The 22021-nt window shown below is 39.8% G+C and overlaps 1 protein-coding gene and 1 pseudogene across 2 annotated transcripts in view; one reads left to right on the top strand and one right to left on the bottom strand.

Annotated features, from left to right (window-relative positions):
- SV2B (synaptic vesicle glycoprotein 2B) overlaps positions 1 to 22021 on the bottom strand; it is a 185525-nt gene that overhangs the window by 3810 nt on the left and 159694 nt on the right. The window contains 5 exon segments of the mRNA XM_017891372.1: positions 2310 to 2510; positions 4692 to 4825; positions 18088 to 18252; positions 18821 to 18909; positions 19776 to 19886. Of these exon segments, the coding sequence (XP_017746861.1) occupies positions 2310 to 2510; positions 4692 to 4825; positions 18088 to 18252; positions 18821 to 18909; positions 19776 to 19886 (700 nt within the window).
- On the top strand, positions 20096 to 22012 carry LOC108541747 (phosphatidylinositol transfer protein beta isoform pseudogene; annotated as a pseudogene). Its single transcript, XR_001889052.1, has one exon. The product of XR_001889052.1 is annotated as a phosphatidylinositol transfer protein beta isoform pseudogene (transcript).

Below are 22021 nucleotides of genomic sequence, written 5' to 3'. Positions count from 1 at the left end.
CGGGGATATTGTCTGTTTCAATTACTGTTGCATTCCCATTGCCTCCCACCCAGCCTTGAGAGAATAAGTACTGTATAAATAAATGTTACTGAATGAATAAATGAGTGGGTAACAGCCTAGTCAGGAAAACTTCTACTCCACTGATAACAAGAAATGACTTGCACACTACAAAGAGCCCAGCAGATTGAGCAGAACAAAAATGTGCTTGCAGATTTTCTAGCGGGGTTGGTCTGAGAGCTCGGGATAGGACTATTTCAAAGTGGTTCCCCCACATCCCATATCCTAGTGAAATAGGTATTAATTGAGCACCTCATCTTTACCATGCACTGCCAATATCACAGTCGACCCACTGCACGTCAGGCCTTTTACTAAAGACTGAAGGGTAGAGAGACAAAGGAGGCCCTGTCTGAGCTCTTCACAAGCTTGCCTCTGGCTCAGAAACAAAACAGAGACATTCACAAGAGAGTAGGCTATAAGGAATGATTAAATGTTAGCTCTAGATCTCTCATTGGAGAGCATGCCTTTATTTAGCATTATAGGAATTGTTTTGATCTGTGATGTATTCACTATAAGAAGGGCTTCAGTGGTGAGGGAAAGGATGTCTGCTGTCTCACCATTCCGCCTGCCCCTGTGCCCAGCCACACCACCCCCCCTCCACTTCCACGAGGGAGCATGTGGCAGGTCGTTAGGTGGTGGGATGTTCTTGTCGACTTGGGCACCCACCCCATCCTTATAACCCTGCCTCCCCCAAAACTTCCTCAGCTGCTTCATGAACAGACCAGAGACTCCACTGGTAAACTCTGGGACTCATAAGGCTGGTGACAAATGGCAGAAGTGTCACATGTCTGCTCTCATACCCCTATCTCATTGAGGCAAACAGAGGTATTATTTTAACAATGGAAATGGAAGCTCAAAGAAGTTGACTTGGGTCAACACATAAAGCTAATCTTGGCAGAGATGGAGCCACCTGACTCCCAGCCAAAATTTTTTTTAAGATGACAACCTGTAGTGTCTTCTGCTGAAAGCTTGATGTTTGGAGCTAACCTAGGAAAGAGGCCATCTTCATCTGTTCTGGTCAGTTCAGCGGCATTGCTGAGTGTCAGCTCTACTGCAGGCACTGCGCTGGACACAGGGGTCACGGAAATGAGTAAGCCATTGTCCCTTCCTCCATAGGGCCTCAGGACTAACCAGGCACTCACTCCCTCTAAGAGAGGAGAGCATGAAGTCTGCCGTACCTAAGAGATGACTCCACCCTCACCACGAGATTAAAAAGCTGAAGTCACAGGCACTTCTCATGCTCACCACGCTGAATATGCATGCTACTATTTATAATAGTGATATTCAGTACGAGCCAAATGCCAGGAAAAGAGTTCCTTTCCATGAAGACTTGATCAATTTCCTCTTTTCCAATAAAATGACTTTATGATTTATTTTGTTTCCTTTTGCACGTTGCTGCTAGGAATCTTCGTATTAACTTTCCTAATCAACGACCTCCCTAAGGCAGGTCCCTAATGGCATGTTTATTAATAACATATTGTCCACTTCCCCACCCCTGGCCTTGACTCATATTCTAATGTACATTTTCCCTGGTCCTCAATGTGTACATTTTGCTTCTTGTTTACCATTCATAGCATGTGTTTCTGTAATGAATTGCTGCAAGTCCCGATGGAATGAGGCAAGGCATACATGAATATAGCTACCATTTTTGAGAACCTACAATGTGCCAAGTATTACAGGTACCTTATGTTCAATTCTCACAAAACCCTACCAGCTAGATGTGGAAATCATTCTCTTATAAATAAAGAAACTAAGGTCCAGAGAAGCAAAGGAACACATTCAAGGTCAAACAGCCTTTCGGTGATGTCTTCAACATGGCTCTGTCCAACTCCAAAGCCTAAAGTGGTATTGCTATTAAATAATAAAAGTAATACAGTTTACCTTCAACCATCAAACCATCATCCAGGACCATTTTATGTATTTTTCTGACAATAATCTGATGAAGAGGCAGGGTGGATATTATTACTACCCTTATTGAAGTGCTAAAGATTAAATGACTGTCACAGAATTTCTCTGTCAGGAAATGAACAAAAATCCCTCGCCTAGACCAAAGATTCTTGACTATTTCCAAGGAGCTCTGGAGTTTTCTATAGGCACGCATCCTTGGCTCTATAGCTCCATGTGTGATCTTACTTGTTGGGTTTATTGTGCAATAATTACTTAATAAAAGGGAAAATTTCCCTGTTTTAATACACTTGAAAGTCACTACCCCAGCATGTTGAAGCCCAAAAGTGACCCTGCTGACAACTCACCAATCATCTTGAGCCTTCCGATTCTATCCATGAGCAGGGCAGAAATGATGTTTCCGGGTAAGACAGACAGGCTGCCCAGGAAGCTGACGAGGTAAATCAGGAAGTCATTATCTTGCTCCAAGTCCATGTGGCAGCCCTCCTTCTGCTCCAGAAAGGTGGAGTTGATAAATCGACAGTTGATGAACTTATGCTCGTAGAGGTCTAGAGAGAGAAGGAAACCTTCGGTTCATGTAAGTGCAAGGGAGCTGGAGAGAGAAAGGCAGAGGCAGGGATGAAGTCTGCCCCCTCCTGTAGGCAGGCTGTGGTAGCCTTTGCCAGTCAGACAGCCTCAAAGTCAAGGTAATATGTGGTCATGTCATCAAGGTATGGATGAATAGAGAAACTTTAAAAAATGTAATGACCTGTTCAAGTTTCTAAAAGCAAGGGGGAATTAAACTAACACTGAGATACTTAAAAATGCATCCTCTCAGCCAGGTGTAGTGGTTCACATCTGTAATACAAGCACTTTAGGAGGCCGAGGTAGGAGGATCACTTGAGCTCAGGAGTTCAGGACCAGCCTGGGCAACATAGTGAGATCTTATCTAAATAAATAAATAAATAAATAAATAAATAAATAAATTTTTCTTTTAAATTAGCTAGGTGAGGTGGTATGTGCCTGTAGTCCCAGATACTCTGGCACCTGAGGCAGGAGGATCACTTGAGCCCAGGAGGTCAAGTCTACATTGAGCCATGGTCATGCCACTGCACTCCAGCCTGGGCAAAAGAGGGAGACCTTGTCTTTAAAAAAAACAAAAAAACAAAAAAACAAAAAAAAACCTCTCCAGCTGGATAGCAGTCCTGTTTGTACTAATCAGGTGACACTGAGACGCTGAGGACCATGATAGCTAGGCCTCTCCTTGGAGGCTGCCTGGCATAGGGAAGCAGAACACAAGAGAGTTGGTTCCAGATGGAGCCAATCACTCCAGAGCCCCTGCTGTAGTCTGTGCCAAAACCTGAACATTCTTAAAAAATAAAGCCATTTGCATTGGAACCAGTTTGCAAGTCTTCTGACACCTTCTAAGATCAGCTGTTCTGACAGAAGTCCTAAACAGGCTCCCCAGAAACCTGCGTTTGGGGAACTGGCCCTGCTGTTGACCCTCTTTAACCTCCCTGAGGCTCTACCTAAAATATCTACAGAATTGGAAGAGTACACCTGATCATCTCCACTGCTTCTCCCAGCTCTGACATTTCCTGACTACATGTGTTTGCAAGAATCTCCATGATCAGAGTATTCAAATGAGGAGGCATCATTCAAACTTGAAATCATAAAACGATATGCCAGTTTTTAATGACACTTAGTAAACTTCTGGAACTCATCATTGTTTCAAGATCAGTCTAAAAGGAAATTCAGGAAGGTAAGTGCCAGAATGAATTATTAAGAGAGTCCAGAATATTTAGAGACCAGATATTGAAGCTCTTGAGGCTGATATCATAGAGGAAAAAGATGTTCTTATATAAACTATCCCTTGCTGCTGATGCCAAAAATAAAGCATAGATCTGGACATAATGCAAGTAGTTCTGTGGAAAGATAGCAGGTTTTAGAGCCAAACCATTGAGGAATGAATCCAAACTCCCTCCACTTGCTAACCATGGCCTTGAGCAAGTCGCTTAAGTCTTGATTTCCTTAACTTGGTTTCCTTAGCTATAGAAGAAGGATAAAAAATAGTACATTTCTCCATTGAGACAATGTAGGTAAAGCCCCCTAATGAAGCTCAGTTGGTTTCCTTATACCCCAACTTCACTTGGTATGTTATTAATTTACGATGAGGGTAGTAAAAGTAACAAGTGGTGAAGTGGTAGAATTTTGTGACTTTTTAAATCACAGAAATCTAGAATAGTATGATTTTAAAACAGTCTTCGTATTTCACTTTATGCACAAAGTGTGAACAGATGTAATTTTCCCTTTCCATTTACTATTGTGAGAACATGAGTCTTGCATTTTGCAAGTTTCAAATTATGCAAGGTCTTCAAGAATGCATGCATTCCCTGCATAAAATGCAGCCCTCCTGGAATGCTAGTTGTTATTTGTGTCATCCTTCGTTCGTACCAAAGACCCTCGTGTATAGCATCAGCCTCACTGAGATGAGGATATTTGGCTAGAACTTTTGTTTCCATTTCATTTGTGATAAAACTGAGACACAGATACATTAAATGCCTTAGCAAAGGCTGTGCACCTAATTTGTGCCATGCCTGGGGCTAAAATCCATTTCCCCACCAAGGCCTGGCATTTCTATCTATGAATACTTTCCTACTCCTGCAGTTGATGCCTCAGCATTTTGATTCTTGGACAACACTAGTTGTCTCTTGTTACAGTCTGTTCAGTCTGTTAATCTTCTTACCTACCTGTGTTATAAAAGATGGTTGATTCAATGGTACAATTTTTGAAGTAGGTATCTGTTGACGTTACATCTTCAAAATAGCACTCGTCAAAGAATGTGTCCTCAAAGAGTACATGTTTAAAGTACATTCTTGTGAACCTGTGGGAAGAGGTTGACCTCTGAGTGATTCATCTGAGAAGAAAAGAGACTTAAGACCAAAATGGAAAACACAGCAAGGCAGAAAAAGGAGATCTGCAAGCAAAAGGTGCCAGAGCATTATTTTCAACCCGGACTACTTCCCCACTTCTTAGCTGTTTGTTTATTAGTGGGGAAGGGCTTCAGGACCTGGAAGCCAGTGTCTAGTGTAGGTGCATACAGAGTGCTATGCACCAACCTGGTGGTTTTCAAAGGCATGGACCATCTTGAGTCCAGAATCCCAGAAATGTGAAATAGTGTGAAAAATTTAAAATATTGAGTAACATGCTCCACTTTCTGAGTATAGCCTTTTAAAAAAACAAGGGGCAGGTCCTGGACTGGTCCTAGAGAAGTTTTGGAAGCCATAGAATTGTGACGGTCTGAGAATCTTTATTTTTTTTAAATTGTCCCAACAGAAATGTGGGGAAATAGGTACTTTCATTCATACTATTGGTAGAATATGATCCACGCAGCCTCTTTGAGGAGCAATTTTGCAAAATTTGAAATGCACATTCTCTTTGACCTAGGAATACCACCTCTAGGAATTCATCCTACACATACTTGTCCATGTATTCAAAGAGATACATTCACTGATCTTCATTGCAACACTGCTTGTAACAACAATGGATTACTACCTACATACATATGTAACAGATGCCATATAACGGAATACCATGTAGCCATCGTAGTAAATGAGGTAGATCTATATGTGTTAATATGGAATAATCTTTAAGATATATTGTTAAGTCAAAAAATCAAGATGCAACATAGAGTTTGTAACACAGGCTCATTCAGGTAAGAAAGGGTATGGATACACATGCTTTCAAATATATCTGGAGAGCTACACAAGAAACTGATAGAAATGGTTGTTTCCAGGGAGGTACAATGGAAGTGAGGAATAATACACTTAATTTTCACTTTATGCCAAGTGTATGTATTATTTGTTCACTTCTTTTTAAACTCAGTTAATAAGACAGTAAGGCACCTAGACGATTATGAGGTGCAGCCACATGTGGGAGTCACTGCGCCTCTCCAACTCCTGCATATTTAATAGGAAAGAACAATGCAACATTTAAAAATATATTTCACATATATTACCATCTTCCTCTGTTGGCTATATTTAACAAGCTTGGTCAAACTTTTAGGCTGGAAACCTTTAAATATGTCTTCATGTGTAAGTAATTACAACACACTCTTTCATTTTTCTATTCATTCACTTACATACTTAGTCTTCTGCAAACACTGAGCATGGTCCTAGGTGCTATGAGTATAGAGAGGAAAGACAAGGTCCCTGCTCTCCAGCCTAATTGGAAAAAAAGTGCAAGCAAATAGGCAACTACAATACAGTGGAAATCGCCATGACAGAGACAGCACAGGGTGCTGGTGGCCACTGTTCCTTTTCAAAAGGGCCACCAAATAATTCACTCCATGACTTACCTACAATGGCCAGTGACCCTTATCCTTCATGCTCTATCGTGTCCTGCTCAGAATCCTAACCTAGAGCTGCCCATCATTAGCTTCTGCTAAAAGACTGCACACAACAAGACGTCCTGGGCAAGTGTTCACCAAAAGCAGGACCCCAGACCACTTGCATCAGAATAAACTTGAGGTTATTATTAAAGATGTCATTTCCTAAATTCCAGCCTATGCCTCTTGCACCAGAGTCACCAATGGTTGAGACCAGATTATTATACTTAAAGAAATTTGAGAATCATTGGTCTAGAAAACCAAACTATTTTGAGAAATTTTTCTTAGGGCCAAATTTGCTACAGACTTAAATAGGGGCCTCCAAAAGCTATCACTAAATTATTCAGGTTTCCATAGGAAAACTAACTGGTAAGTCTTTGTTACAAGAAGATGCCTCTGATGTCAAAATGTATAAGCTAGACGTGTTTACTTAAGAGAGCTATTCCTGGAGACTGTTGTAGGCCTTTGCATTTCTTAATATATCCTTCTCTTTAATATAGTAATAGACTGCTGATGTAGCCTTGGGTGATATTTTAATATTCTTCCCAGGGTGGCTGAGAAGGCAGAGCCATAAATCATAAATGGGTCTGACGCAGGCAGCCCTTAAAATGTCTCTCCAAGTGAGTTAGAAAAAGCCAGAGCTATAAGGGAAGAGATAAAAGGAGAAAGGGCCAACACATATTTTATGACTCTTTACATAAATCATCTCCCCCAATCTCCAGTCTATACACTGAACTAGCCCACCCAAGATTCTTCGTTCAGAAGAGTTCAAAAGATGAAAGAAATGCTAGCAACAGTACTTTGTGAGCTTTTCCTTTAAGGCAACAGAAGCCATTGGCAATCCAAGGTCTATGACAAAAGTGTCATTACATATGCTTTGTTTCAGTTGCTTCAGGCCCAGTGATTAGTCCAGCAAGTGATTTAAGCTACACCAAAGTCACATTCAACATGTGTTAGGCTTGAGGGCATCACCCTAAAGAAATTCAGTCTAATTAAAGAGATAAACAAGATAAACAAGAAAACCAGCCCTGAAAATTTAGTGTGATGATTATCAAGCTAGAGGTACGCTATAAAACCACTTCTAAGGGGACACTTGTGATCCAGTTGGGTAAAGTATGAGGTGACTTACCCTGAAGGAAGAGTGAAAGCTCTCTAAGCAAAGATAAGGACATGTATTCCAGACACAGGGAAAAGCACGTGCAGACACAGATGCATGTCATATATACCCTTCAATTGCCTTTTTTGAAAGCAGAGAATTCTCTGTCACATAAATTACATCATCATTTAAGGAGAAAATAAATAAAGGCTATGGCTCCCCAAAGTTCACGCACATAAATATTTTAATAAGCTCTCTAGCCACCATGAAATGAAATAGAGTTCTTAAGAATAGGAATCCCGGTCTCTCACATATTATCTTAGATCAGGTCCTAATCTGAGGTAAATCAAAAGACAAATAAGATGATCACTTCAGAAAATATGTACTTGGGCCTAATTTGCTTAAAGAGAAGAGGAAACAAATTCTTTCCTGAATACTCTGTGTAACTTCTCACATTCTCCAGGTGTAGAGGTCAGGCCTTCACCTAACCTGTGATGCCACTCTCCAAAACAATGAAGAGTCTAATTTTCAGAACTTAACCACCAGGAGCCCTCAAACAATTTTCTTCTCCTCTCTAAGCCTGCATTTAAAAAAAAAAAAATCTATAAAATAGGGATGTTGAGAAGATGGCTCTTTTTGCAGCTCTAGCATGGTTCCCTAAATGAGTACTTTTATGTGTGTAGCACAAAGAAAGAAATAAAAGAGTGAACTTAGGAGATGGCCATCTTACTTCCTCAAATATTGAAATATTATTGCATGAAGAATCAGAAAATGTTCATGATGGGAAATCCTGGTGCCAATGTCAATCAAATAGTGTAAGGACATACATTCTTGTGCCTCAGTGAGTCTGGCAGTAAAATCCAACTTCCTCTCTCTTTTTTTTCATACACTCAAAGATACCTGAGTGGTGAAATCACTGTACCTCATTCTGTCTCCTTTACGATCCTAGCACATTTACTGCCTTTAGGAACAATAACTGAAGCATAAAACATAGAACAAAAAGGGAAATAATAAAGATAAAAACATTAAATTAGCAAGAGAAAAACAGTAGAACAAATTCATATATAAATATAGTTAGAAACATCCTAAGTCAAACAGTAATTTAACCATGCCAAAATCGGGAAACAATTAAAAGATCCCTTCAACTGATAAATGGATAAACAAAATACAGTAATACTTTCAAATCATGGAATACTACTCCACAATAAAAATAAACTACTAAAAATGCAATAACATGGATAAATCCCAAATGCATTATGCTAAGTAAAAGAAGCAAATTCAAAAGGCTTCCTATTGTATAATTCCATGTAAGGAACATAAAGAAGATCATTGGCTGCCAAGGACTGGGGATGGGGAAAGGGCTGACCACAAAATGGCATGGGGAAATCCAGGAGGTAATGGAATTGTCCTGTATCTTGCTTGTGGTGGTGGTTACATGACTGCACGCATTTGTCAAAACTCACAGGGCTATATATATAATAAAAGGGGTAAATTTACTGTACATAAATTATTCCTCAATAAAAAAGGAAGTTTCAAAAAGTTTCTAAGGTAACCATAACTAAAACAAAATCCAAACCAAGCTCAACTACTGCCTAGATTTTCTTAACCTCCCCACATACTGTTACGGCCTAGCAAAAGAGGTGTACACAATTTTTAGTCCCTACTGTCATACAAAACATCTGAATTGCAACCCAACATTACAGGACACACAAAGAAGCGAGAATAAAACAACATCATATCAAGACATAATCATTTAAAAAATAATACTCAGTTGGGAGGCCAAGGCGGGTGGATCACCTGAGGTCGGGAGTTCGAGACTAGTCTGATCAACATGGAGAAATCCCATCTCTACTAAAAATACAAAAAATTAGGTGGGCATGGTAGCACATGCCTGTAATCCCAGTTACTCAGGAGGCTGAGGCAGGAGAATTGCTTCAACCTGGGAGGTAGAGGTGGCGGTGAGCTGAGATCGTGCCATGGCACTCCAGCCTGGACAACAAGAGCAAAATGCCACCTCAACAAATCATAATAATAATAATACTCAGATATAATATAAATACTGGAACTATCAGGCAGGGAATTTAATATAATGAACATATTAAAGCCTTAAAGGAAAAAATAGATAGCATGCAAGAGCAGTTGAGGAATTCCAGCAAAAAGATACAAGCTATAAGATTCAGACAGAAATGCTAGAATTGTTTTATATAACGTAGCACATATTAAGAAGGTCTTTAGTGGACTCATTATTAGGCTCATCGTGGCAAAAACAAAGGATTACTGGAATTATAGATAACTCAAAAAATATTACCAAAATTGAAACATAAACAGAAAAATAAGGGAAGAAACAGAGAAAATCATCTAAGAGCTATGGGAAAATATTAAACAATCTAACATAGGTGCAATTGGAATTCAAGAAAGATAAGAGAAAGAAGAAATATTTGAAAAGACAAAGGCAAAGGATTTTCCTAAAGTAGTGAAACGAATCAAATCATAAGTTCATAAAACCTATAGAACCTCAGTAGAGTAAATCCCAAGAAGAAGGAGAAGAAGAAAGATGAGGAGGTGGTGGTACACCTAAGCACATGATGTTCAAATAGCTGAATATCAAATATAAAGGGAAAATCTTGAAGCAAAAGAAAAAAAAAATCATGTTACATACAAAAAATAAATAAATAAAGGTAAGAATACAGCAGACTTCTCATCAGAAAGTATGCAAGCCAAAAGACAACAGGGTGAAAGCTTTAAATTTCTGAATGGAAAAAAAAACAAAAACAAAAAAACTGTCGACCCAGATTTTATACCCCGCAAAAATATTTTCAAAATTGCAGAAGAAGCAGATCTTTCAGACAAACAAATACTGAGAAAATGTATTGCCATCATAATTTCACTACAAGGAATAATAAAGGGAAGTTTCTCAGGCATAAGAAATACAATACCTATCTACATTCGAAACTTGGATGTTCACAAAAAGGTGAAGCTCTCTAGAACTGGTTAAATACATTTTTCTTTCTTTCTTTTTTTTTTTTTGGAGACAGAGTCTCACTCTGTCACCCAGGCTGGAGTAAAGTGGTGGTATCTCAGCTCACTGCACCTTCACCTCCCAGGTTCAAGCAATTCTCCTGCCTCAGCCTCTCACACAGCTGGGACCACAAGTGTGCAACAGCATACCTGGCTAATTTTTTGTATTTTTAGTAGAGACAAGGTTTTACCATGTTGCCTCGGCTGGTCTCAAACTCCTGAGTTCAGGCATTCCACCCACCTTAGCCTCCCAAAGTGCTAGGATTACAGGTGTGAGTCACTGTGTCCAGCCTATTTTTCTCTTATTCTTAATCATTCTAAAAGAAAGTTCACTGGGTAAAGCAAAAACAGTAGCAACATATCATGTGTTTATAGCATATGTAAAAGAAGTACGTATGACAACAATCACATAAAACAGGAGAGAAGAAATGAGTGATCTGTTGTAAGGCTGTTCCACTAAAAGTGAAGTAACAGAATAATACTTGAAGGCACATTATGATTAATTAAAGATGTGTATTCTAAGTTCTAAGGCACCACTAAATTTTTACAAAGAGGAATAAGTAATAAACCAATAGTGAAGGTAAAATGGAATTGTGAAAATTATCTAAAAGAGGGTAGGAAAAAAGAAAAAAAAACATGCAAAACAAATAGAAAATAGGCAGCAAGCACTATTCACAATAGAAAATACTTGGAACCAACCCAAATGTCCATCAATGACAGACTGGATCAAGAAAATGTGGCACATATACACCATGGAATACTATGCAGCCATAAAAGGATGAGTTCATGTCCTTTGTAGGGACATGGATGCAGCTGGAAACCATCATTCTCAGCAAATTATCACAAGAACAGAAAACCAAACACCACATGTTCTAACTCATAGGTGGGAATTGAGTAATGAGAACACTTGGACACAGGAAGAGGAACATCACACACCGGGGCCTGTTGTGGGGTGGGAGGAGCGGGGAGAGATAGCATTAGGAGATATACCTAATGTAAATGACGAGTAAATGGGTGCAGCACACCACACATGGCACATGTATACATATGTAACAAACCTGCACGTTCTGGCACATGTACCGCTAAGAACATAAAGTATAACACACACACACACACACACACACATATATATATATATGGCTTAATTAAAAAAAAAGTAGCCAGCAAGATAGCAAGATGATAGGCTGTAATTCAACCATATAAGTAATTACAATAAGTATAAATGTTCTATACACATGAATTTAAAATAAAGAGAGTCAGTTTAGGTGGAGAAAGGAAGACCTAACTGTATATTAATTATAAGAAATTCACTTAATTACAAAAATATACATAGATTGAAAGCAAAAAATTGGAAAAAGTTACACAAACACTGATCAGAAAGATGCTGGAGATTTAGATAATATCAGATAGTAAATTTACAACAAAGATTACTATCAGGGATTAAGGGTACATTACATAATGGCAAAGGTTTCAATTCACCAGTAACATATAATGGTTATAAATATATATACACCTAACAACAACAAAAACAAAATCCTAACACATTTTGATTTCTAAGAATAAATATCATACAGACTGCATCATCTGGTAATAGCACAAGTATATATAAATTATCAATATTTAACAGTGTTTTGACACTTAAAATGCACTTCTAAATAACAGGTGAGCTGAAGAGTGAATATTAATGGAAATTGTATTCATACAGAAAAGGAGGACTTATAATTACAGATCCAACAGATTTTAAATATCTTAAGAAAATACAATGAATACTTTTATGCTGATAAATTGTAAAACTTTTAAAATATAATTTTTCAAAAGAAGAACTACCACACCTGAATGTACAAATACCATTACAAAATGAATTGATCATCTAAATGTATTGTCTCCATAGATGGCAGGCTCACTTGGTTATAGAGGCTGGTTTACCAAACCTTCAAAAAATTAACAATCCCTATCTTATATAATTTCCTTTAAGGAAAAGAAAAAGAGGACACAACAATGATACCAAAGTTGAACAAGAACAGTATAAGCTAAATATACACCGTATACTACTGGTGAGAGTTCAAATTAATGTAATCCCTTTGGAGAACGTTTCTAGCCTTTCACCCAGCAATTCCTCTTCTAGGTACATAGCCTGGAAAATTCTTTCCTGACAACACTTTTTGCAACTTTATTTGTAATAGCAAGAAAAGTTTATTAACTAAATATCCTTCAAAAGGAGAACAGATAAATACATTATGAAATATGCATAGAAAATTTGAATTAAATGAAATTGAGTTATATAGCTATCTCCCCAACACAGAGTATTCTCAAAATTGCAATTCTACACAAAAAAGCAAGTTGCATAATTTATAATTATATATCTACACATGTAATATAGTATGGTTTTATCCAAATTTTGAAACATTCAAAAGACTGCTGTACAATGCTTATGATACATAAGTATATGCAAAAGTATAAAACATGCATGAATGTAAAGCATCAAACTTATGACAATGGTGATCATGACCTCTGGGGAGGGAGAAGAATATTATCAAAAAGAGTAATACAGTGAGTAATGCTTAATCAATTTTGACATCTGAAGTAAACGTAGTTTATGATTTTATAAAGCTAGGTGCTCTGAATGGGGCTGCTTATATTCTCTATTCTTTGCATATTTGAAATGTTTTATAACGAAAAAAAGAGAAAAAAGGAGTCAAAGAACTAGTTATTTGCAGATGATAGGATTATATAACAAGAGAAAAACAGAACTACCAGGGAGGTCAAAGACAAAATAAACATCCAAAACTCAACAGGAGTCTTATTTATTTGCTACAACACGGGCACATGTTTGACAGGGGAAAAGCAATCCAATTTTCAGCAGCCAAAGTACAAACTACCCAGGAAGACGCCCCACAAAATTATGCAGGACCTGGAGTAAGCTACAAAACTTGGCTGATAAATCTTATTAACTCTGAAATATGATATACATTCTACATCAATATTATCACATTCTGATGTGGGATCCTAGGCTTAGACAGATCACAGATTTGCCTAGGATGGCTCAGCTTGTTACTAAACAATCAAAGCCAGAACCCAGCCTTGGCAACTTTCTGGGATCAAGAAACCAGAAGCTGCATTGACCTGGCCCACCACTGGCATCTTCAAGGAGCTTTACTGTACTGAAATTTAGTCCCACTGCAGTTGAAGAATATTCTTATTTAGAGCCAGGCATGGTGGCTCATGACTGTAATTCCAACACTTTGGGAGGCCAAGGGGGGCAGATCATTTGAGGTCAGGAGTTTGAGACCAGCCCGGCAAACATGGCGAAACCCCATCTCTACTAAAAGTACAAGTATCAGTCAGGTGTGGTGGCAGGCGCCTGTAATCCCAACTACTTGGAAGGCTGAGGCAGCAGAATCGCTTGAACCTGGGAGGCGGAGGTTGTAGTGAGCTTAGATCATGCCAGTGCACTCCAGACTGGGAGACACAGTGAGACTTCATCAAAAAAAAAAAAAAAAAAAAGGATGAATATGCTTATTTATTCCCCCTCCCCAAAGGAGCCTTGGCGTATAACATTTCAGTGTGATGCGTGACAGCAACCTCTGTTCTGATGTGTGTGTGTATGTGCTTTCTTCCTCTCTCTGCTCTTCCTGCCCCCTGCTATCTTACTGGCCTCATTTTAGAGCTAAATCTTGTGAACTTCATTTTCATTCTGAGCTATTCACCTCTGACCTTTACTATGAACTCAAGAGAGCTTTTCTCTCATCCTTCATTGGCAAATCATCTGAGTGAGCAGTTACACATTCCTACATGAGTAAGAACACAGCATCAGCTTTGAGGAACCGCCAGGAGAAAGACATTCCTTCCTGGATCACGACCTATCACAGACAGAAATCAGGCACCTCTCCCTGATGTGCAGAAAAGTTTAAATAAAATAACGCCCTCCCGCTCCTAACCCTCACACAAGAAAGCCCTACCAAGCAGAAATGTCTCCCCAGGAAGAGAAGGTAAGTTAGTTAGTTAATTAATTAGTTAGTTAACACATATTCTGGGTAGAAAATCTATCCTGTTTTTAGCTAACAATAAAGGAAGCCTGGCCTGACATTTCAGCTCAGGGTTTAAAACATGAACTTATTCTTCTGCCTTTCTTGCACTTTCCAAAAACTCACAGGTTTTGAAGTCAAAGCTTCATGGGTACTCAGAGCCCCCAGATCCCAAAAAAAGGCACTAGAAGGCTGCAGATGATGCTTCGGGAGCAGACCAAAACTAACCTTGGCACTTTTGTTTCTTCCTGGGAGCAAAGGGGTTGGTTTTACTGCAGGATGAAACTGAAGTTTCAATAGAATTTCCTTTGTCAACAATGTCCGCGGGTGAAGTCTTTTTAAAGCCCTTAACACAAAATAATTTTCCACCATGTGTGATACTCAATAAAATAATTTCCATCAAAATCTTAAATCAGCCAAGTATGAATAAAGTCAAAGGAGGAGTACTGGTAAGGATGGGAGAAATGCCCCCAAGGAAGCTAAAGAACACGTGTGTATCCCTGGAGGCCTCAGAAGAGGGTTGGGGTTTTCAAAAATGAGGTGTTTTCCAGTTTACGACCAGCAGATGGCAGAATAACTCAAGAAAAGAAGCCAGGCTCCTTTCGTTCCTTAGATCCCTTTCAAAGGTTCCCAATCAGTCAAGGGGAAAAATACCCTTTTCATTCAAACAAGTTGCTGGGGCGGGAGTAGGGAAATTATGGGCTTCAAATAATAGTGGGTACAGGTTTAGTGTCGGTTAGTTAAAAAAACATACCATATGACGAAAGTTACAATGAACTCATTACAACTTTTGAAGAAATTTATATTTTCATAATCATGCAAAAGCATCTGTGTACATTTGAAGCATAGAAACATCGTAGAAAATGTGTGAAGACAATCCACTCCGAGACAATCCTTGGCACACCTATACATTTCCAGACCTTGGCAATAACATTGGCTGCTACAGTTACCATTATTAGCATTATCATTGTCACTACTATCAACATTATTACTCATATCACAATGATGTATCTGCTAAACATTGGGAACTTCAGAAATGAGGTCTCCTTAAAATAATTCATCTCTGCAGGGAATGGTGTCACCCCGTTGGGTTGGGGGGGCATCTAGTCATCCATAATGTCCCTCGGGGGTCCTGAATCCACAAGATTCATTACCCATCATCCACAGGATTCACCATCCACACATCATCCGCAGGATTCACCGGCCACCCATCATCCGCAAGATTCACCATCCACACATCATTCGCAAGATTCCCCGCCCACCCATCACCCGCAAGACTCACCATCCACACATCATCCACAGGATTCACCGTCCACCCATCATCCACAGGATTCACCGTTCACCTGTCATCCACAGGATTCACTGTCCATCCGTCATCCACAGGATTCACCGTCCACCCATCATCCATGGGATTCAACACTGCTTTCTTCAGCCCCTGTTTCCTCCTCACTCCCACCCAGCAGTTTGCTGAAAGCCTGGAGAAGCTGAGCAAAGTTAAAAGGACAGAGTGGATCAAAAGTCTCCACTTTCTGCCTAGCTAAGTGTCAGAACTGCAAAACTTGCTTGTTACAAATCACAAGGACTCCGCGTTGTGTTGACTTTCATGCAGAAAGTATCATGTAAAACAGCGCCTCTGTAGGAATGAAGAGTTTCCTAATGAGAAAATATTTGTAGTTGTCAAGAGTACAAGATCTGGAGTCCCAATATGTGGGTTGGGAGATAGATATTTCTGTGAATATCAGCTGTGTGATTTTGAGCAAGATACTTAACCTCTCTAAGCTTCTGTTCCCCACTCGCAAAAGAGAAAGCATATTTCTTGTTCCCTGGAGTTTTGTGAGATAATCTACATAAAGCACTTAAGGCAGCACCTGGTACACAGCAATGCTCATTAACGCTGGCTGCTATAGTGACTATCGCTGGCATTATTATCACTGTCACTGCTACCATTAGTATGACCTGTATCAAAATAATGTATCACTAAACATTGGGAACTTCAGAAATGAGGTCTCCTTTAGGGAATTCATCTCTGCAGGGAATGGTGTGACTCCATGGGTGACATCTAGTCATCCATAATGTTCCTTGGTTTTCAATATTTCCAAAGTATCCTAATAAAGCAAGGGTGACATTTCTTGCTTGGCAATGTCAACACAAGACCTTCTGACATACTAAAGAGCTCAGACAATGAAACATCTTGGGGGAACTGCCTTCCACCACCACGAGCATTGGAGCCGCCATCCCTGAAGTGGTCACTCTGGGCAGAGGATAATGACTCTGAACTGTCTCTGCAGAGAACGTATGGATATATGAGTATGGAGATGTCTGTGACTGGGCTTCAACATTTTAAAAAATCTGAAAATCTGAACCCACGTCAATGATACTCGGTCCTAAAACTTCCTTCCCAAAGGTCTGATATTGGTAGAAATAACATTCTCCTTTTTATTGCACACTTTCTCACCTTAAATAACAGGGAGCCTTTGCTACAGTCTAGCCTGTGAGAACAATACAGAATAAACTTAAAGAGGTATCCTTCCTGGGCTTCACCCAGCCATTCCTTTCCTAAAGTGGCCAGGAGTCACTACAGGTAGAGACTGTACTGAGACACTAGATGCATATGTGGGTGCAGACGGGGGAGACAGAACATTCACCAGAGGTGAGAATTCGTGGCATTAATTAATTTTGTATTGAAGTGGTAAATATGGGGCAGTCAATGTGACTGACATTGAACTATATCTGTGCCATGGTATTTCAGGTGCCACTGCAGAGCCCATGGCCACCCACTTACTTACCATTCACAACCTGATGAGCTTGCTAAGTACAGTTCAAGAAGGGAAACAGCAGAGGGGTAAATGCTCAGTTTAGTGAATAATGTGGCCTTGGGTAAGCATGGTTAAAGTCCTGCCCTGATTCATCTTGAAGGTTGCAGAGGAAAGTTTCAAAGAGGCATTCCTAAAGCACAACAGGGTGGATTGCCCATCTCATTTGTCCCAGGACCGGGAGGAGGAGGAGTAACATGAATTGAGGAAGTAGCCCCACAAAGATGTGAATAGGAATTTTCTAATCCTCCACTGATTTTTTTTCCTCTAAAAAACACTCCTGGCTGACCATGGACCATACTGATCGACCCTCCAAAGTAATATTAGGTGAAAGAATTACAACAGGGCTCTACTAGTTCTGGCATGGAAAAGCTTCTAGGGTCAAATTAAAAGCTCAACACCCGGGCTTTGGACTAGTTCAGGAATCTTAACACTAAGAGCCTTAGGCCCTTTCTCTGCGCAGCCACTCTTAATGAGTTAGCCACTCTTAACTTTCTGCTAATTTCCATTAAAGGTTCAAGTTCTTAGAAAAATGGCCCAACTGACCGTCCTCAGTCAAATGTCTCCATCCTTGCATGAAACAGCTCTCGCCAGGAGATCAGGGTATCGAGGAGCCAGCACAATACAGACACAGCCACCAGGGGAGCTGTGGAGTCTCTGGCAGCCATGACAAGTTGTGATGCTGACACCAGCCTTGGCACTCATTCCCGGCCATATATCATTCTTATCTTCCCTCTGGCTGCCTCCCAAAAACAGTCCCCACAACTGTCACCCTGATGTGAGGGAAGCCTGTGCTCACTCACTTACTTATCATTCACAAGTTTCCCATGTTGGTGGATCTGATTTTCCATCGTGAAGTTGATTGTGGCGCCATACACATGCTCACCAAAGAATACCTTCATTTTAGACTTGTATTCTTCATCTTGAAAATAGCGGATCATATCAGGAAACCAAACTATCAGTCCATAGTAACTGGAGTGGAGAAGGGAGAAGGTTGGAGCAACAACAAGATTAATTCTTTCATGATCAGGGTCTACATTCTTGACTTGATGTAGATCAAATTCATTGAAAATACATTAATTTGGTTCATTATTAGGAAATCTGATGATATAAATCCTCATATTAATAGATACAAGAGGAAAAAATATGACCACCTCCATAAATGCTGAAAAGGCATTTGATTTAAAAGAAAATTTTTCCTGATAAAAACACTAATAGATTAGGGATTGATGGACACCTCCTTAACACATAAAATATACATGTCTCAGACAGAATCTTAGTGAATAGGGAAACACTAAAGACATCCCCACTGGCCGATGCGGTGGCTCATGCCTGTAATCCCAGCACTTTGGGATGGTGAGGAAGGCAGTTCACTTGAGGTCAGGAGTTCGAGACCATCCTGGCCAACATGGCAAGACCGCATCTCTACTAAAAATACAAAAATTATCCAGGTGTGGTGGTGCATGCCTGTAGTCCCAAATGTGTAAAGGAGGCCACTGAGACACACGGAATTACGAAATTTAAGCAAGACAGAACTTACCTTAATGCCATGGCAAACCAAACCACGGCCAGAATCAGTGTATTCATTCTGTAGGGCCCCATGACACAGTACAAGGCATTATCCCAGACCTACAACCCATATCAGAGAAGGATAGTTAAAGAAAGCAATGTGTGACTTTGTTTCTCCCACAATCAAAGAGCTCATTACTCAGATTTTCTAATAAGTTGCCTAGGAACCCGTGAAGAAAATGGGCACCCCACTGTCTCCTAAAAGCAGCAAATCTCTCCAAATAACAAGGAAAGCTTCTTCTCTTCTTACTGGCTGGCCTCATACTCTAACAGTCCAATAGGATTTTCCCTGGGAACACAATATTCTGTGAATATGATTGAAAGCACACTGAGTTAGGACTTCAAGGCACAGAGTAACCTTGACTACTGAGTTCTATGCCCTGCCTGTGGGCAAGGGGGATATTGCAAACATTTATTGACCATACACTGCGAAGACCATTCAGTCCCAATAGACTCTGGCTGGCTGGCTGCCTCAGTGCTCAATAGCTGACTGAATCCCTACTTGGAGGAGCCAGTGCTCCAGAGAAATGGCATTGCCCATTTAGAAAAATATTTCTTGGAAATCAAGAACAAGCCTCAAGGGGTCGTTTATTTCACTCACTTCTTCCTCCCTGTGGATTATTTTAAAATTTGCTAGAGAGAAGATGTTTACTCAGACTGGACATTTTACCTACATTCAAAATCCCTGCCTTGGGAAGGAAGAACAAAGAAAAGAAACTAAGATTTAGAGAGTTTTCAGCTCCAGGGCACACAGCAAGCTACAGGCAGACGTGCGCTGGAGCCCAAACGCCCCCTTCCAGGGTTGATTCCTCTCCAACACGCTGCCCCAGGTTGGTGGGGATGTTCAGGATCTGCATTTTTCATCCACTAAGGTTAGAGACTCCCATAGAGCCACCTTCTCACCCAAAGTAAGTTCCCAATCACACCTGCTTGAAAATGGTCTTGAATCTGACCAGCCAGCGCTGGTACCAGGTTCCTGTTGAACTTTGGATCTCAATGAATTCATCCATTTGCTTAGGAGTTTTGATGTTCGAAACCTGAAAAGTAAAAATAGGATATAGAGAATCTGTACCCCACTTTGTGTCAGAGTTTTCAATGTGTAGTTTAATGTAACTATTTAAACTGATTTAGGAATAGAGGAGTCTTTGATTTCTCAAAGGGAGCACTCGAAAAAAATTCAAAAACAGTTTCCATCACCTCCTCCAATAAACTTTTCATCTAGGGATAAAGACAAGTTATAGGTATCGGCGGCAGCTGTGAGGGGGTTCCGGGAAGATGGTGCTGATCAAGGAATTCCGTGCGGTTTTGCCATGTTCTGTTCAGGAGTATCGGGTTGGGCAGCTTTACTCTGTTGCAGAAGCTAGTAAGAATGAGACTGGTGGTGGAGAAGGAATTGAAGTCTTAAAGAATGAACCTTATGAGAAGGATGAAGAAAAGGGACAATATACACACAAAATTTATCACCTAAAGAGCAAAGTTCCTGCATTCGTGAGGATGATTGCTCCTGAAGGCTCCTTGGTGTTTCATGAGAAAGCCTGGAATGCGTACCCCTACTGTAGAACAATTGCAACGAATGAATATATGAAAGATGATTTCTTCATTAAAATCGAAACATGGCACAAACCAGACTTGGGAACATTAGAAAATGTACATGGTTTAGATCCAAACACATGGAAAACTGTTGAAATTGTCCATATAGATATTGCAGATAGAAGTCAAGTTGAACCAGCAGACTACAAAGCTGATGAAGACCCAGCATTATTCCAGTCAGTCAAGACCAAGAGAGGCCCTTTGGGACCCAACTGGAAGAAGGAGCTGGCAAACAGCCCTGACTGTCCCCAGATGTGTGCCTATAAGCTGGTGACCATCAAATTCAAGTGGTGGGGACTGCAAAGCAAAGTAGAAAACTTCATTCAGAAGCTTTTTTGTTGGATTGACAAGTGGATCGATCTCACAATGGAAGACATTAGGAGAATGGAAGACGAGACTCAGAAAGAACTAGAAACAATGCGTAAGAGGGGTTCCGTTCGAGGCACGTCGGCTGCTGATGTCTAGATGAGTCCCCTGTAGGGTCAGAGACAATATCAAACTGTTTACGTAATCAAGGTCAAGTGAGGGGAACAAGCGCAGCCAGTGATGAGTGAAGAAGAATCTGACCAGTATCTTGCAGTGTTGATGTTTCCCAGATGTGTGCTTGTGACGATACACACACAAGCACAGGTTCTCCACCACGTGTGTATATATGTATGTGTGCATATGTCTGTAGCTGTATATAAAGCCCATGTAGAGCTACAGATCCAAATACACACATTTGTGTATATATGTACATACAGACATACTGAAGGGATTAGTACAATTTCTCCAAAGTACTGTACCTATCTTCAGCAAGAATGCAAAAGAAAATATTTTCAATATATATATACCTGGAACAGATTTTAATAATTATCAGAGTAATACCGTTAATGGACAAATTGACTGCAATGTAATACTAGCTGGTATGTTTCATAAATGTCAAGTTGTGGACCAACATATATAGCCTTTTATTATTTTTCTCTTCTTTTAAGTCAGTTTCTTATAAATTTTTATTTTAGTCCCATAAGCAGTAGACTCCCACAGAAAATTTCTTCAAAATTTTTTGGTATTCCAGGGAATCTGGGGTGTAAACTCTGAATATATTTATAACTATTTATTTCTGGATGGTCATTATCTTGTAGCCAAATTTGACAGTATAAGGTAAGGAGCAAAGTTACAGGCCAGTTTTTACTTGTTTGCCCTGAGGGAAAAATCCTTAGAAAAAAATTCTGGTTTTTATTGGATTTTTATATTTTAAATTTCAAATATTTTTCTACATCAAACCTAGCAAAAATGGAGATGACGGTTTCTGATTTATAATAAACACTAGACAATTTTCAGGCTCCTGTTAGGCAAACATATTGATGGAGAAATTAGTCTTAATAGGATTGTAGGCTGTGTAGAAAAGCTGAAAGTATAGCACTTCACGGAGTCTTGTTTTGAAGATGACAGTCTGTAACTACAGCTTGGAAACTGCAAATGGTCTAGATTCCTCAGCTCACATGATAGGATATAGTTAGTGATGACATTTTGCTCTTCTTGTGGAAACACACACTTCAAGGGGGAGATGGTGACTTTGAGATAGGAACAATTTAAGGTG

Source organism: Rhinopithecus bieti, unplaced genomic scaffold (assembly GCF_001698545.2).
Source record: "Rhinopithecus bieti isolate Rb0 unplaced genomic scaffold, ASM169854v2 scaffold_20798, whole genome shotgun sequence".
NCBI classification, from domain to species: Eukaryota; Metazoa; Chordata; class Mammalia; order Primates; family Cercopithecidae; genus Rhinopithecus; species Rhinopithecus bieti.
Note: the sequence above shows the minus strand (reverse complement) of the source record. Positions and strands in the feature narration are given on the sequence as shown.